The sequence below is a fragment of the Tursiops truncatus genome, chromosome 12, assembly GCF_011762595.2.
Source record: "Tursiops truncatus isolate mTurTru1 chromosome 12, mTurTru1.mat.Y, whole genome shotgun sequence".
In the NCBI taxonomy this organism is placed as follows: Eukaryota; Metazoa; Chordata; class Mammalia; order Artiodactyla; family Delphinidae; genus Tursiops; species Tursiops truncatus.
In genome coordinates this window covers 67,420,766-67,436,768 of record NC_047045.1, presented here as the reverse complement: position 1 = coordinate 67,436,768, position 16,003 = coordinate 67,420,766, and the positions used below count along the sequence as shown (strand labels likewise).

Here is a 16,003-nt window from a genome sequence, read left to right as displayed (position 1 = left end):
TGTACAGCACCTGTCAGCTTGAAAATTATCTAAAGTCAGTCTTTCTGATATACTGAGACTAGCAAAATAAAATCTCAGGGGAAAATGCACTTCTCCTAGAGAAGGTAAATGTAAAGGGAAACAAAAGAGAATGAAATGTATAGATGAAATCAATCATCTAAAGATCCCAAAATCTTTACTACACACTGATGGATGAAATGGATTTCATAAGGGCAAGTCATACAGGAGAGACTTTTCAAAACAGTATGTCAAGGCTATGCTTCTGATATTACTAAAACTCTCAAAGATTAAGCCCTTATGTAATGCTTTAATACCTTTCCAAGAAATTCTGGAGGAACAATGTAAGTAGTAAAATAGCTATACACATTATTTTCCTTTAGTTTATCTTTGGAGTATATTTGTATAAGATGTACCTTTCTATGTACAATAACCATTTGTTACGTATTTCTCTTAATTAGAAAAAAGTTACCTAAATTTAAAACATTTCAGTGATTATAAAAAGAATTACCTTCCAAAGCCTCTTTAGAAAATATTGAATTCCTTATTCAAAATGTGTATTCTTAACTAAAATAATTTTCCATTCCAAAGTAATATATAACACCTAAGAATGGGGATTCTTTTTGAAAGTCCTTTATATTTTTAAATTATGAACAATCAGTTCTATTTATTTAATGTAAAATACATCAATGAATATGAAAATGCTTTTTGGTCATTTAGGACATAGGGGGAAAAAAAGCTGGGCATCTAGTCCTTTGACCCAAGGAATCATTCCTACCTCAGATTAAAAGAAAAAAACAAAATTAAAATTAAAAAAAAACTTCACACCTTGAATTAAGCAAAACCAAGGCTTTTTTCTATTTCATATAACTATTTTAAAACTACACTGAGTTCATGGAAAGAAGCTACTTAATGACTTTATTTTCTTAGGGTATTCATCAATAATAATATCAAGAAATAATGTCTCAGAAAGGAAACAAAGATAATAATGAATTACACCCCTTCTCCCTGCCTACTCTACTCCCACACTGGAGCTACAGAAGAGAGCTTAGGTTTCTATTCCTTCCATCTCACTTCTAACCCCCATCACTTTCATGTTATGATCCTCTTAATAAAAGATCCTGCTTCACAAAAGGCATGGTCATGATTCTTAATGTGGCACATGGAAATGCTACTTCAAAAAGAAGTATATAATAGAATAAATGGATGAAAATGGGTCATGGATAATTAGAAGAAGCATGATAAAATTAAAGTAAAATATATTATGTTAAAATCTATGCAACCATGTATTATTTAGCATGCAACCATTCAGTACGTAATATATATACTGACCACAGTATAGTCATTATGCATTATAATAATTAATAAAAGAACATCCATATTAGTTCAAACTATTTTTATCTTACATACATTCAAACTATTCATACATTCAAACTTATCATACATTCAAACTATTTTCATGTTAATATTGAAGTTACATTGCACATCATAAATTGCCTCATGGCCTTGTCTTAACTAACTATTCAACTTAATTTTTCCCCTTGTTTTTTAAACATGAATACTTTTTCAAAATATTGTATGGCTATATTATACTGGACAATATTCTTGAGACCAAATTGAGGGAAAAAATGAAGTCAACCTTTCCTAATAGCGTATAATCATTCACATTTAAAAAACTCAGTGCTTTATGGAAATGTGGTCATACAGTGTGTGAATGCATTCCTTCTCTACACTGCACACCCACACAACTAAAACACATCCAGAAATTCTTCTGGTTTTCTGGTTTCTGGCTTCTCAAGTGAAAAGATAAAATTCAAAACAATGACAACTACATTTTCCAAAATAGCAAGTAGGAAACAGAGACTCCAGAGGAGGACGATGTTGACTCCCTACCTTGGCAAAGGGTCCCCAAATCTGCACAGTTGGCTAGTTCTGCGGCCGGGAGCGGGATCAGGTAGGAACCTCGATCAACACAGAAAGATTGTACAAATTTGACTTATGATTTAATTATAGTTTTTCTCCCCAAAAATCATGAATCATCTGGTTGGTGTAATAGGAGCAACCCTGGAAGAGTCCACCAGTAATATTCCAACATCAAGAAAGTCTCTAACGATCTTTATGTATCAATGTCAAGCTATTGAAATGTAAAATCAAGCTCCTGAAATCTCCCTCAAAATCTTTAACTCAATCTACTGGCCCCATGCACACATGAAAGGAAAATAAGTGCTACTGCCCCTTAAAGTGTGAATAAAAAGTTCAGGCCCTTTTTGCATAATAAATTATAAGGCTTTGGTGGAAATTCATACAAATGAAATAATAAGAACATCAAAGATAAGTTTCAAAAGTGAACTTGGATATTACTAACACTCATAAAATGCAAGTTTTTGGTTCATAGGCACTAGCACATGCTAGCTGCAATTCCAGAAATAAGTTTCCGTGACTGGAAACTTATTGGTCTCTGTGTCTTTTTATTTCAAGCTTTGCCTGACTCATCCTCAGCAGGAAACAAATTTTGAGCTGATTTTCTAGTAGGAGTAGTGGATTTTTCTCTGTTGCACTAAATCTCCCTTTGGCTGTTAACAGACTTTTACCAACAGGTTGAGGCTGAGGAAGATAGGCTAAACTTATCGCAAGGCATATTGTACTATGAATAAAGACAGAAGAATAAATACAAATATATATACATACATACACACATATATTTAATTTTTAAAGAACATTTCTATAATAGTGACTACATTCTAATGTTTAAACATTTTCCAAACTTTCCTGTGGGAATGGTACATAAAGGCAGAGCAGGTACATGAGCCAACAAAAGATGTCTAATTAGGTTAATTGTGTGCATAGTTAGAAAGCATCCCAGCAATTTAGCAGCATCTCGGGAGTCGTGGTTTCTTCATTCTTGATTGCCTCAGGCAGCTGGTCCAAGGAAGGAATCATGTTATCTCAGAAAGACTCAACCCTGTGGCCTCCAGCAGGTCTGCCATGTTAACTGGCAAGAAGATCTCATCACAGACCTTTACATGTTCATCCAATAAACATTCACTCACTGTTTAAAGTGTGTGAGACATGGAGGCTAGAAGAATGCTTTAAAACAATGCCTCTGTTCTCAGAGAGGCATGAATGGGAGATGGCTTCACAGTTCTCTGCATGATATAGATGCATAGTGGCCAAAAGGAAGATGTGACCAGCAGTTTGGTGAGAAGGGTGAATAGGAAATCCACTACAAAGATTAACCGGAAATATGAGGGGTCACTATACTGATCAGGGGAGAAGAGACTAGAGATGGTTATTACTAGCAGACAGAATTACTGAAACATATACCAAGAAGGCAGTGAAATGGTCTGGGAACCCAGGTGGCATGGCATTACTGGAATAGGACATTTGTAGCAAATTGGTAGGAATGATCAGATATATAGGTAATGGACAGCTTGTGGAGGGCTTTGTAGAATGCAGGCACTGTGAGTCTCCAGACTTTTGTCTTTCTTCCAATGGCACATCCCACACACATAGTCGGTGGGTCCTCTGAATAAATTATTGAATGCGATACGAACGACTGAACATTTTGAACTCTTTCTTGAAGTAAATGGGAAAACAATGAAAGGGAGTTTGGTGAGAAAATTGACTTAAATTTAAAAACAGTCACATTTGAGGCTCTATAACTAAAAGACAGGCAATACAAGAAGCATGAATAATACCAATAATTCATGCTTGATATCATAAGTACAGTGAGGATAGACAGAAAGATATGGATACAAGACATTTGAAGATGGAATATATAGGATTTATTTAGTGACTAACTGGAGAACAGAGAAAGAAAGGGAAGAATAGAATTTTTCTGGTTTCCAACTTGAGAAATTGGTGCACAATGATCTCATAAAAGGACACAGTAAATACTGGAAGAAAAGCAAACTTAGGTGGGGTAGGCTAAACAGTACATCCAGGAATAGGAACTGAGGTACCTGTGTGACATCTGGTACAAGGTGTACTTGTTTTTGTAAGAGGCCTAGCCAGGAAGTACTCCACAGAAGCTATAGATGTGTCTGGGATCACCTGAGCTAGAAGATTTGATGGAACCATAGATATTCTTATATTTAAGTTTCAGATTAAAAGAAAAAAAAAGAGCTATAGATTTGAGAAGACAAAAATAGCTCTTGTAGAAGGTGATTTTACAGAATTCAAGTGAACAAAGTTTCATGGAGGGTGTGGCCACCATCAAGTATACAGAAAGTTCCAGAATGATAAAGACTGAGAAGACCCTTCACTTTGCACTGGAATTTCGGCAACAGCTCTTCAGTAGAAGAAATTCTCTTCAGTAGCGTGGGAATGATGCACTCTAGATTTCCAATGTTTGAGAAGTGAATGCAAACAGAGGAAGCTTGGCTATGAAAGGAAGCAGAGATGGGCGGGCGGGGCGGTGGGGGGCGGTGGTGTGTGTTTCCGATTAAAAACTTAATCTGTGTACTATGGAGAAAGAGCACGTGAGGAGGTAGAAGTTGAAGCCAGCCTAGAATTCGATCTTGAATGTTTTCTGCCCATTATTCCTTCCCATCATGCCCCCTTCTTGCATGACCTTACTTCTCCTTTAGGTATTTATATTTTAGTAAGGAACTTCTGAAAACTAAAAAGCTTTTAAAACTCAGAATGACTGAGGAAATCTCAGCCACTATAACATGCAAGAGAGGAGACCCATGGACTGAGTGTTTGTGCTTCTCAAATTTCACACAATGTTGGCAGACAAAGGCTCCTAAGGCCACTTCCGGTGCTGATACAATATCTCTGGAAGACAAAGGGAGATAAGGGGACAGCATTGTGGGAAAGCAAGTTTTCAGGCTAACTACATTTCCACTGCAGATATCAAAGAGCTGAGAGGTGGAAATAAGGAGAGAAAATCAGGAGAGTTAGGATTTAGAGTAAGATGTTTAACAATTTTCTTTAACATTTCATCAGTTTCGTTGTATGGTAGCAAGTCTAAATTTCATCATGTGATATGCTTGTTATGGAAAATTGTAACATTTACTTCTCAGTATTAAACTGTCAGTTGTTCCTTCTTGGGTACTTTTAGTTTAGCAAATTGACATTGCTTTATAAATACTTTATGAACACTATTTTATGATGATTCAGTATAGCAACAGAAATTAAATTTGAAGCATGTTTCAGTGAAAATGGTTTGAATACAAGGGACAAATTTAATTAGAAAGGTCCAGAATATTGATAAATGAAATCTTACATTACAAATATACCAAATTACATATACATAAAATATTAAAAATGTGCACAAACTTTTTATTTGTACCCAGTTCCATTTTCAGCATATCTACATAGAAAAGTCATTCTCCCAATCAATTTTTCTAGGTGGACAGATTTACAAACCAGAAGATTGTTAAGGAAAAAGAGACAATTCTTTGTCTTGGCTATTAATATATTTATCATTAAGGAACTTTTTTCAGAATGTGACCTATGTATATTCACTGATATTTGTGGATACCAAATATTTAAAGGTATTTACGGTTTAAAGGTATTCACTTAATATTATCTGCAAAATTTAAGGTTTAAAGGTATTCAGTTAATGTTAACTGCAAAATTTAAAGTCAAATTTCCTTAAAAAAAAAGTAATCTCTAAGAAAGGGCAGTAGACGAAAAGCTGTAAAGCTGTTAATCTTTCTTCTCTACTTTTGTTCTTCCAAAATTTTGCTACTGAAAGGAGTCAATATTTACACAAGTTGTAGTGAAAAAAGACTGAGTAGCCAATAACCCATCTCACACCCAACTTAATGACAATCCAAATAACAGCTGACAGAGCTAAACTCTCATGTGAGTTGCACTAATAAGACAAATAATAATCCCTTTCAACTCCTTCTTTGCAGCTGTTACTAAATTGAATTTGGTTTTTTTCATAAATATATTTAAAATAAAATTATTTTTGGATGCCATTTATGCTCATAAAGAGTTTGGGCATCTTCAAAGAATAACATCCTTTGTAAAGATGAGTGATTTCATCTTTATTATTTAAAAAAAATTCAGTCATCTAAAAATGCTACACTCAGTAATTTGTTAGGAATGAAAGGAAGGAGCCAATAGTGAATCAGAGTTTTATGGCTGTGAGGGACAAAACTGCAATAATTGAAAATGAAAGGGTAGGAATCCAGGAGTTGATGAAGCCTTGGTAATTAAGTATAAAATTTCAGAGAGGAAAACAACAGTCGGTCCAAATCCAAAAACTTCTAGAAAAGGATTAACATCAAATTTGGGTACTTGTGAGCTGTGTCTTATCTCTACATCCACAGTGGTTAATAAATGGAAGTGATTAATAAATGCTTCTTAAATAAATGTAATTTGTTTGAACTTAGACTCTTCATTGAGTTACACAGTAGCACTCAGGAAAGAGCAGTCATGAGTAAAATAAATATAACTGGTATAGAAGGCACTATCTGTACTTTGTGAAAATTGATGGACATTAGTCAGTATCTAAACTCGAATCATAACTCAGGCAAATACTTGCACTTATGATTAAAGAGTCCGTTAGGGAAACTGTCTATCCACGGAGGTTATAAAACTCATTATTGTTTAATAACATTGTCCTAAGAAAAAGAATGATGATATAAAATGAAAAGGAATTGCTGCTAAATAAAGCATTTCTTTCTGAAAAGGACTGACAAGATTAACCATGATTAAAAAAAAAAAAGTGCTGGAAATTTCCTAATTACGTATATTCCCTAACTATACTTAGAACAGCATAGGAAAACAAAAGTCCAGTTATGAAATTACTAAAACGTTTATTAATAAAATATTGATTTTATTAAGGTTAGGATATTTAATATTTGAAACAAACGACAGGATGCTTTAATGTTGAATGCAGTCAGTTCTGTTCTACCATCCTATTTTCATATTAAAATTTACTTAGCAATAGACCTTTGGAAAATCTATTCATTTTCTATCACAAGTTGACTCTGGAATGAAAGCTCATATTTAACAGACATTGTCAAGCCAATGGAATGTTAGGCATGAAATTCTGTTTTCCCATTGGCTACTGTACTGATCATTAGTTTTGGGAAATTACCATTACCAAAAACAGCAAGCCACAGAGTTCTGGAAAAAAGGAAAGGTTAAAATGTTAATAGAGCATACTTTTTTTCACTTATTCAAGTTTTGCTTAGCTAACAAGCTTAGATATAATCTCTGATACAGGTATTTCCTGTCAGTTAATAAGTGACTTGGGTTCTTCAACTCCCAAAGCTTATGATTAAGCAGCAGGAAACTCCCTCTCCTGTTATTAGTCCTGATATACAGTCCAGGATATCTGACTGTACGGAACGGGGGTGTTTAGCGTCATTGTGGAATGTCAAGAAGATGACTGTAAAAGTTAAAGGAACTCAGACACTGACTCTGTAAACTTGTGCTACTCCTTTGATTGAAGTCATTTTGAAAACTTACCAATGGCTGAGCTCCACGAGCACATATCTGATGCTTTCCAGTAATCGTAAGGCTTGGAAAGGAGCTTTAAAAACCGTGTTAAAGAAAATATGAGGACTCCCAAGTATAACCCCTGGGCACGGGGACAGGAGACGAGAATTTTAGCCCACCAACTGCCTCGGCCACTTGTGTTTTCTAAGCTTCAGTTTCCTGCCCTTTATAAAGTGAAGGGCGTGGCCTAAATTGGGGTTCTCAAACATGAGTGCCTACCCCGGCCAAAGTCAATCTACCGGGGGCTGGCGTGGGGAGAGTATGGAGGGTGCTAAGGGCCGAGGGCACCTGGAAAGCCCCTTCAAAGGGGGTGGTCACCACTTAGCTTAAGCTGCGTTGCTCAGGCAGAAACACTAGACTAGTGTTCATTTTTTCTTTATCAGAGAATCCAAACATTCATTTTTATGTGAAATCAAATTTTTTAATGTTGGAAATAAATCATTATTTAAAAGCATTGCGTGGAACAAATGTAAATAAATGAAAACAAAGCAGTGCTGCCACCACCACCTATGTCTAAGGGCTAAATTAGCCCCTGAGGGACTGGTCTATTATCTCTGGCCCAGAAGATCTAGCAGGTCTTTTCCAGTATTGTCCAAAGTGTGTGCTTCAGAAAACTAGACCCTTTGATTTTATTGGTCTAGTTTCAGGGGTTGGCAGATTTTCTCTTAAAGGGCCAGACAGTAAATGTTTTAGGATGGTGGGCCATGTCATCGCTCACAGTCAGCTCTGCAGTTGTTAACACAGAGGCAGCCACAGGCAATATAAAACCTCATGCGCATGCCTGGGTCCAATAAAACTTTATTTACAAAAACATCCTAGTTTGCCAACCCCGGGTCTAGAGGATTTCTTGTTTAGGAATTCTTGTACACTACAGTCCTCACATTTTATTATATTAAGGTATCAAAGAAGCACTGCAGGAAAGAAACCTTATTTTGTTTAATACAAATACCATGCTAATACCTGGGAAAGCTAGTGTTTTGGCCAGCAGTGCTTTCTGGCCCGAAGAGACAGCTCTTGGACCTTTGTATTCCTCATCTTGGCAAGAAATGACTCGCCTACTCTAGCACTACATCTCATCTTCTAGTCCTGCCTATTCTGAAAGACAGTCTAAGAGAACACAGTTCTAAAACTGAACTTTGTGACTTCAATTCCTGGCTTGGCCACTTATTAATTAAATGACCTTGGATAAGTTATTTAATCTCTTTGTGCCTCAATTACTCATCTGCAAAATGGGATTAATAATAAAACTCACATCATGCAAAATGGGGTTAATAACAAAACTTACATCATGGGATCTATGTTGTAGGAAATAAGTTACCATGCATAAAGCACTTAAAACAGTACCTAGTACATAATATACATTCAATTTAAGTATAATTTAAGTATTTTGCAACTATTAATATGACTAGCCAAATCCTTTTTTCTTTTTTTTCTTTTGGCTGTCATAGTCCTCAAATACTGACCCACAGGAAGGCAAATATTAAATAGTCTATATTATTATGAGTTTTTAATAATGGCCAAGGATATGATGAAAACAGGTCCCTAGACTAAAGATAATCACCCTGAACATAGGAAGTACACCACTGCCCTCTCCTCGCTGTTCACCATGCCACACCAAACACACACACGTGATTTTCTCAGTTCCCTTGCTGAGTGAAAGACTTCTTGGGAGTCCCTGAAGGTCGTTCTCTGTAGCTAATCTCAGAATGAGATGATGCTGGGAACACCACTAACTCTTACAAAGTTCCAGGGTCTCCTGGAACAGGAGGTTTACCCTCTTTCCAACAGCCCACAAGGAAATACCTCTCAAAAGACATCACATAACTGCCTCCCACCATCTTCAGGAGCACTAGGGACCACACGGAGAGATGGGTGGCCCACAGAGGGATAGGTGACAGGAGCCCCCCAGGCTGGAAGGGCAAACGCAGGTCAGGGAAACAGGGCAGGTGACCTCAGGTCTTCACAGTGGGTCCTACTTTGTTAAAAGTATTGGGAATGAAGCTCTGATAGAATTCCCTCCAAAGTCACATACAAATGACTTTTGAATATTAGGCCCCTTCTATCCCTCCTTTATTGACAGTTATCTCTGTGACTAAAAAAATATATATTATCAACACCTTAGATTTAGTCATGACATTGATAATGAAATTTATACTTTTTATATTTGACTCAGTCCTACAGTAAAATAAGGACTTAATTGACTTATGTACACAGAGAATAATTGCTAGAAGTTTATTTTCATATAATTTTTGTAACTTAGAATTATTTCCCTAAATATTTTGCAGTTAGCTCCTCAGAATAATATCACATTTAAAGTCTCCCAAAGAGCAACCAAAAAGACAATAGTATTTTTATCAAACAACAAATGCTCATTTTCAAATAAATGGAGAAAAAAGTTAAAGAAAATTTATAATTCCTGATTATCAAGATTTTCCATAAAATGAACAATCTTTAATATTGGCTAAGTAAATACCATTCTTTTTTTTCTTTTTTTTTTTGCGGTACGCGGGCCTGTCACGCGGGCTCACTGCTGTGGCCTCTCCCGTTGCAGAGCACAGGCTCTGGACACGCAAGCTCAGCGGCCATGGCTCACGGGCCCAGCCGCTCCACGGCATGTGGGATCTTCCCCGACCAGGGCACGAGCCCTCGTCCCCTGCATCGGCAGGCGGACTCTCAACCACTGCGCCACCAGGGAAGCCCTGTAAATACCATTCTTTTAGGTGGCGATTGTTTAAGTAATGCTCTGGAAATTTCATTCTAGGATGAACAAAGGTCAGCTTTTCACTGTATCATCTTCATGATTAAAGACAGTAACTTATTAATTTCTTTTGTTTTAGTCCTGGGGTTAACATTTCTATATGAGACGCAATAATTATACACAATTGTTTATATTAGGTATAAACCATGTGATATTTTATGATACAGGAAAAAGTTAAAAATGGTAGGACTAAAGCTTTGATTGAATATGTATGGCTGGTAAGCACACACATATATGTGTGTCTATATAATTTCTTGTTGACAAACATATTCATAGAACAATGGAAAAAAATTAAAGAGTGACTATGCCAGAGACTTACCACAGCTGAGGTTGCTTTCAGCTTTCAGAGCTAGGGTTGGGATATTCCAAAAGTCATTTTGCCAGTCCACCACATTCCCTTTCACATTGCAGCTGAGGTTGAAGAGGATTTTGGAATTCATGGCAAAATTCCAAAGTCGAAAGTTATAAATGTCCCCTTTTAGAGAGGCAATTTCATTTTGATTGGAGCCCAGCAACAATTTCCCATTCCCAGGAATAACTTTACTAATGGTAGAATCACATGAAACTGCCCCATAGTTTCTTTTGAAATTTACACCAACGTATCCCAAAGAATTATTCCAAACGATGCAGAGCTGCTCAAAGCTTTCTGTGAAAATATCTTCCTTATCTTTTACAGGTAACGCACTGTTTAGTAAGCATTTTGAGCCAGAAATAGATAGAAAGTAGCCATTCTTGGTCTTTCCGAAACTGAGCAATTGTGTGAAGGATGCATCTGAGTAGGAGAAAGCTGTCCATTCGTTGTCTTCCTTGCCAATTTTGGTTGCTTCAAAGCAGAGTGTGAAAGCTCTGAGCTCTGGAATAGAGACACTTTTTGCAAGAGATACCTGGTAAGTATCTAGTGTCTGGGGTAAAATGACCTTTTGATTCCTTAAGGACACGGCAACTAGGACAAAACACAGTAACAGATAAAGCCTGTTAACGTCAGACATGGACTAATGAGATGCAAAATGTCTGATACAGCCAACCCCTCCACACTCTCTACTAATTGACTTTTACCCACCCTTTGTCCCACACTCTCCTCTTTCTCTGTCCACCACTCTCTTTCACCAACCCAGTACCTTATACCCATAACAATAAGTAACCCCACCCATTTTTAACTCTAATCACGGTTGGCTCTCACACCTAAACCTTCCAGTTATAGCTGCCAAGGTGACAGTTTTTTTCTTTTTTTAAATCCCTGATTTGGGTGGGGGGGAAAATTAAAGAACCTACTGGTTTCAAGAAAGTTCTGTTTATACATTATGATTTTCAAAACTATGTTTCTTTTCAAATAACTTCTAAACATAATAACTAATAGTTCCATTTTTCATTAACTTTCACCCTTCTCAAACATTCCTGTGCTACCCTTTCCCTTCAGACACCCCATATCCTACTTGTCTTCCCCATCACCAGGCTATTTTAGGATCAAAGGCAAAGACAATTCCACTGAGGAGAGGGAGTCGGGTAAAAAAACAAACAAAAATGGCATTTTAAGCTATATTTCTTTTACATCTGGGCATGTGAGCTAGTTTCTGAGAGACAGTAAAGAGCAGTGGTTAAAGGGCAGACAGTGGAGCTCCCTGCCCAGCTCTCCCACACAGTGCCCTGTGACCTTGGGCATGCCACTCTACTTTAGCTCCCTTGTCCATAAAACAAAGGGAAGGGCATCTATTATACAGGTGGGCCATAGGAACTGAATAAGTTAATCCCCTCAAAGCGCTGGAGCGGTATCTGTGTCATAGTCAATATACAGCTATTACTGATTACTAATATAGATTACTATAATTCTGTGGATGACAAATTCAAAATAAAAATGCTTTAGCCTAGTCCTTCTGTGACATATCTAAAATTATTAAGTAACACAATGGATTTAGCTCTGTGCTAATATTATAGATATTGTGAAACATTATGTACTGATTTGAGAGAGAAGTAGCCCTCCCCAAAAATACTGTTCAATACTGGCTTCATATGAATACTAGTTTGAATATATTCTAATACATACCAAGAATAGCTCTATAGTAATAACATCATTTTAATATAATATTCTAGTCAAAAATTCACGATGGAATCTAATAGAATGATTATTTTTTAGTCTACTTCTTATATATAAAGCAGTTTCTAGGTCTACTTACCCAAAGGGATACTTATACAATATGTAACCAGTATTCTACATGCATTGTTAAAATAAGAAGGCTGGAAGGAAATATGTCCATCAACATTTTATTAGTGGTTATGGCTGGGTGGTAGATGTACAGGTAATTCTAATTTGCTTTTCTTTTTTAATCTTCAAATTTCTTACAGTATTTTATAACCTTAAAACATTATTTGAAAAATTAAAGCATGCGTGTTTCAATTAACCACATATATATCTAATGTCAGTCACAAACAGTAAATAAAGCTGAAACCAAAAACACAATTTGTAATAATAATGGTCAGAATGGTGCCTTTCTCTTCTGTTTCTTTTTTTGATACATAACACCTACTTAAGCAGCTCAGAAGGAAAAAAAAAGTATAACTAAATCTCACAGTCTCAAAGCTTGAGATTTCCTTAAGGAAAGACTGGCTTGGAGAGAATGAGATTATTTAAATGTTCTGATATGCCGGAACCCGGGAAATACGTCTGATAAAAATATATTTCTTTCCTTCAATTAGCCATTTTCAAGGGGCTTTCCTCAGGCTCTGCTGTTTATTAGCTTCAGTTATACATAGCTCTTTTTACATTTAAATTTATATGTTTATTTCCCACATTTGTCCCCCTAGTTCCTGAAAAGGGCAACATCTTAAAAGCCTAAAATAAAAGGATTTCTAAATAAGAATGTTTTAAATGTTTGACGGAGAGATGTTAGAATTACAGATTCAATTATTAGCTGTGGGATATCTACAGGGTCTTTCAAGCAGCCTTTAAATGTTCTGTATATAAACAATATAAAAGAATTCAGCTCTACTGTAACCAGATTTTGGATCTGGTAACTATATCACTAATGAGAACGTTCAGAGAACACTAACAGATTCTTGCACTCAAATTCTAATCCTAATCATTCACATTCACATAAAAGAGCATAACCGTCTTCTGGTCCTCGTGTTTATTGTAGAACAGGCTAAATGAAACCAGAAGGTTGGCGCTGCCTTTGGTTTACATACCTCTGATGTAGCTGGCATTGAAACCTTTCTTCTGGATGCTAAAGTCACTTGAAAAGGACACATGCATTTCATTCGCACTTGAGTTAAATGATAGGCCTTTGGCAGTTGCTCCACAAAATTTAGTCTGGCTCTCTCCATTATCAAGGGATAATGAGTCATAAATGCAATTGGGAGCTTCTTCAATGTCGAAGTCATTAAACGTTATCTGAATGATATAGCCCGCGGGGGCTCGGAGGGTCCACATGCAAGCCTGGCTGTTGGGGTAGTCGTTAGGGTAGCACGGAGAAGTAAAGGTCCCAGAAGGGTTGGAGAGGACAACCCTGCAGTTGGCACATCCCCACGCTGCTGGGCAGACAAAAGAAAGACAGAGAGAAGGACTGGGATCAGAGGCGTGTAATTACCCAAGAGTACCACACAATGGGGACAATCAAACAGTAAACATTTTAAAATACCAAAACATAATCATCAACATTAAAAGGAAAATGAAACCATCTCAAGAAGAAAAAGAAAAACCAAGAGAGCAACAAAAAGTAAAAGAAAAATACAAAATTTTAGAGCACTGATTTTTTAAACTGGGGGCTCATAAATGCTGAGAATCTGATAAAAGTCAGGGGAACTCCCTCCAGTAAAGTGTACAGGGGCCACTGCCCTTGGCATACAATTTCAGGGAGTACATGAGGCCTCAGGAGGCAACACTGGATTTCACATAGGTACACTGACTCAGATGAAGAATCTCTACTCTACAGGCTAACTGAGCTGGGGTGGAGGGGATCTTATAGAACCATAAATGTAGAACAATATTACAAACCATGGAAGAGAAACAGGAAATAAATGTTTAAAGAGAAAGCTAGCTACCAGTACAAAAAATTCAACAAGTTATCTCCTGGTAGATTGTAGTTTTTTCTAAAATTCAAATAAACAGCATCACCTTGTATGTGTGAAGCACTTATAGTTTTGTTTTGTTTTGAATTTATTTATTTTATTTTTGGCTGCGTTGGGTCTTCATTGCTGCATGCGGGCTTTCTCTAGTTGCAGCAAGCAGGGGCTACTCTTCACTGTGGTGCACGGGCTTCTCATTGCGGTGGCTTCTCTTGTTGTGGAGCACGGGGTCCAGGCACAAAGGCTTCAGTAGTTGTGGCTCACAGGCTCAGTACTTGTGGCTCGAGGGCTCTAGAGCGCAGGCTCAGTAGTTGTGGCTCATGGGCTTAGTTGCTCCGTGGCATGTGGGATCTTCCTGGACCAGGGCTCGAACCCGTGTCCCCTGCACTGGCAGGCGGATTCTTAACCACTGCACCACCAGGGAAGCCCAGTACTTATAGTTTTGAAAAATACTTTCACTTCTCCCGCTTGTTTATTTTAGTTGGTAATTATACACCTGTGCGATTATCTTATTTATTCATTCATTCAGTGAATATTTATTGAGTGCCTGCTACACGCCAGGCACTATTCTAAATAGTATATACCAATGAGCAGGAAAGACAAAGTCTCCGTCTGAATGATTCTTACACTTCAGTTTTGGACCCAAAGATAAACAAACAATAATGTAATGACAGATGATAATAAGAGGTAGGAAGAAAAGTAAAGCAATCAATTATTTCTCAAGTAGTACTTATCCAGGGCCTGGTCACCAGCTGGATCCAGAAACCAAGGTCTACTGTCTTTCTATTTAGTGATGCTTTTGAAATTAATATTCATGTTGTTTTTAAACATTTGTATAAATGTAGGCAGCAATGTCATTTATCCAACATTCTGGATAAATAAACTGTCATAAAACTGACACATACACTTTCTAAAAGTAAAAGACTTCTACCAGGTTAATGGAACTCACTCTCAACTTACTGTGTTCTTCCCTCTTTTACTGAGTTGAGTAGAATGAATATGCAATGACTTTTCTTGAAAACGGTAGTTAGTACAAGTATTACTTATTCTTCTATGATACAGTGATATATTCAAGGATTTAGATGTGTTATGCTGCTAGAGTTAGGTTTTTCTTTTTTCCTTTCCCTGTGGCCACCTTGTGTTATGCAGGGGTTTGCTTTGCCAATTCTGCTCCCCAACCATTCTTTCTAACTTGCCCTCCCTCTGGCTCTTTCTCCCTAAGTCTCCAACATCTTTTACAGGGCTGAGGATAGACAGAGAAAACAATCTATGATCATCAAGTGTTAGCCAAATACCTTCTCTTTTTTTTTTTTTTTTTTTTTTTTTTTTTGCGGTACGCGGGCCTCTCACTGCTGTGGCCTCTCCCGTAGCGGAGCACAGGCTCCGGACGCGCAGGCTCAGCGGCCATGGCTCACGGGCCCAGCCGCTCCGGGGCATGTGGGATCTTCCCGGACCGGGGCACGAACCCGTGTCCCCTGCATCGGCAGGCGGACTCTCAACCACTGCGCCACCAGGGAAGCCCCAAATGCCTTCTCTTATCCATCCCTGGAGCACGATGCTCCTCTCCTTGTAGCAGCTGGGTTAATTCCATGTGTGAGATTATTTTGTTTATTGTCGGATTCTCCCACTATTCTCTAGGCTGAACAAGCAGAGGGTATGTACTGTCATAGTCACCATCTTACCCCTCAGGAACTCACAGCACCCCTGCCACATGGGAGACCTTTG

The 16,003-nt window shown here is 37.4% G+C and overlaps 1 protein-coding gene across 5 annotated transcripts in view; it reads right to left on the bottom strand.

Annotated features, from left to right (window-relative positions):
• Positions 1 to 16,003, bottom strand: part of ADGRG6 (adhesion G protein-coupled receptor G6) — a 136,792-nt gene that overhangs the window by 59,068 nt on the left and 61,721 nt on the right. For 4 of the 5 annotated variants that reach the window (XM_019951735.3, XM_033867787.2, XM_019951736.3 and 1 more), the window contains exons 3-5: positions 13,400 to 13,741; positions 10,539 to 11,162; positions 1,891 to 1,959 (exon numbers count right to left, since the gene is read on the bottom strand). In XM_019951735.3, the coding sequence (XP_019807294.2) occupies positions 1,891 to 1,959; positions 10,539 to 11,162; positions 13,400 to 13,741 (1,035 nt within the window). The remainder of the gene's footprint in view (positions 1 to 1,890; positions 1,960 to 10,538; positions 11,163 to 13,399; positions 13,742 to 16,003) is intronic. The other variant, XM_073789664.1, reaches the window with a different exon arrangement.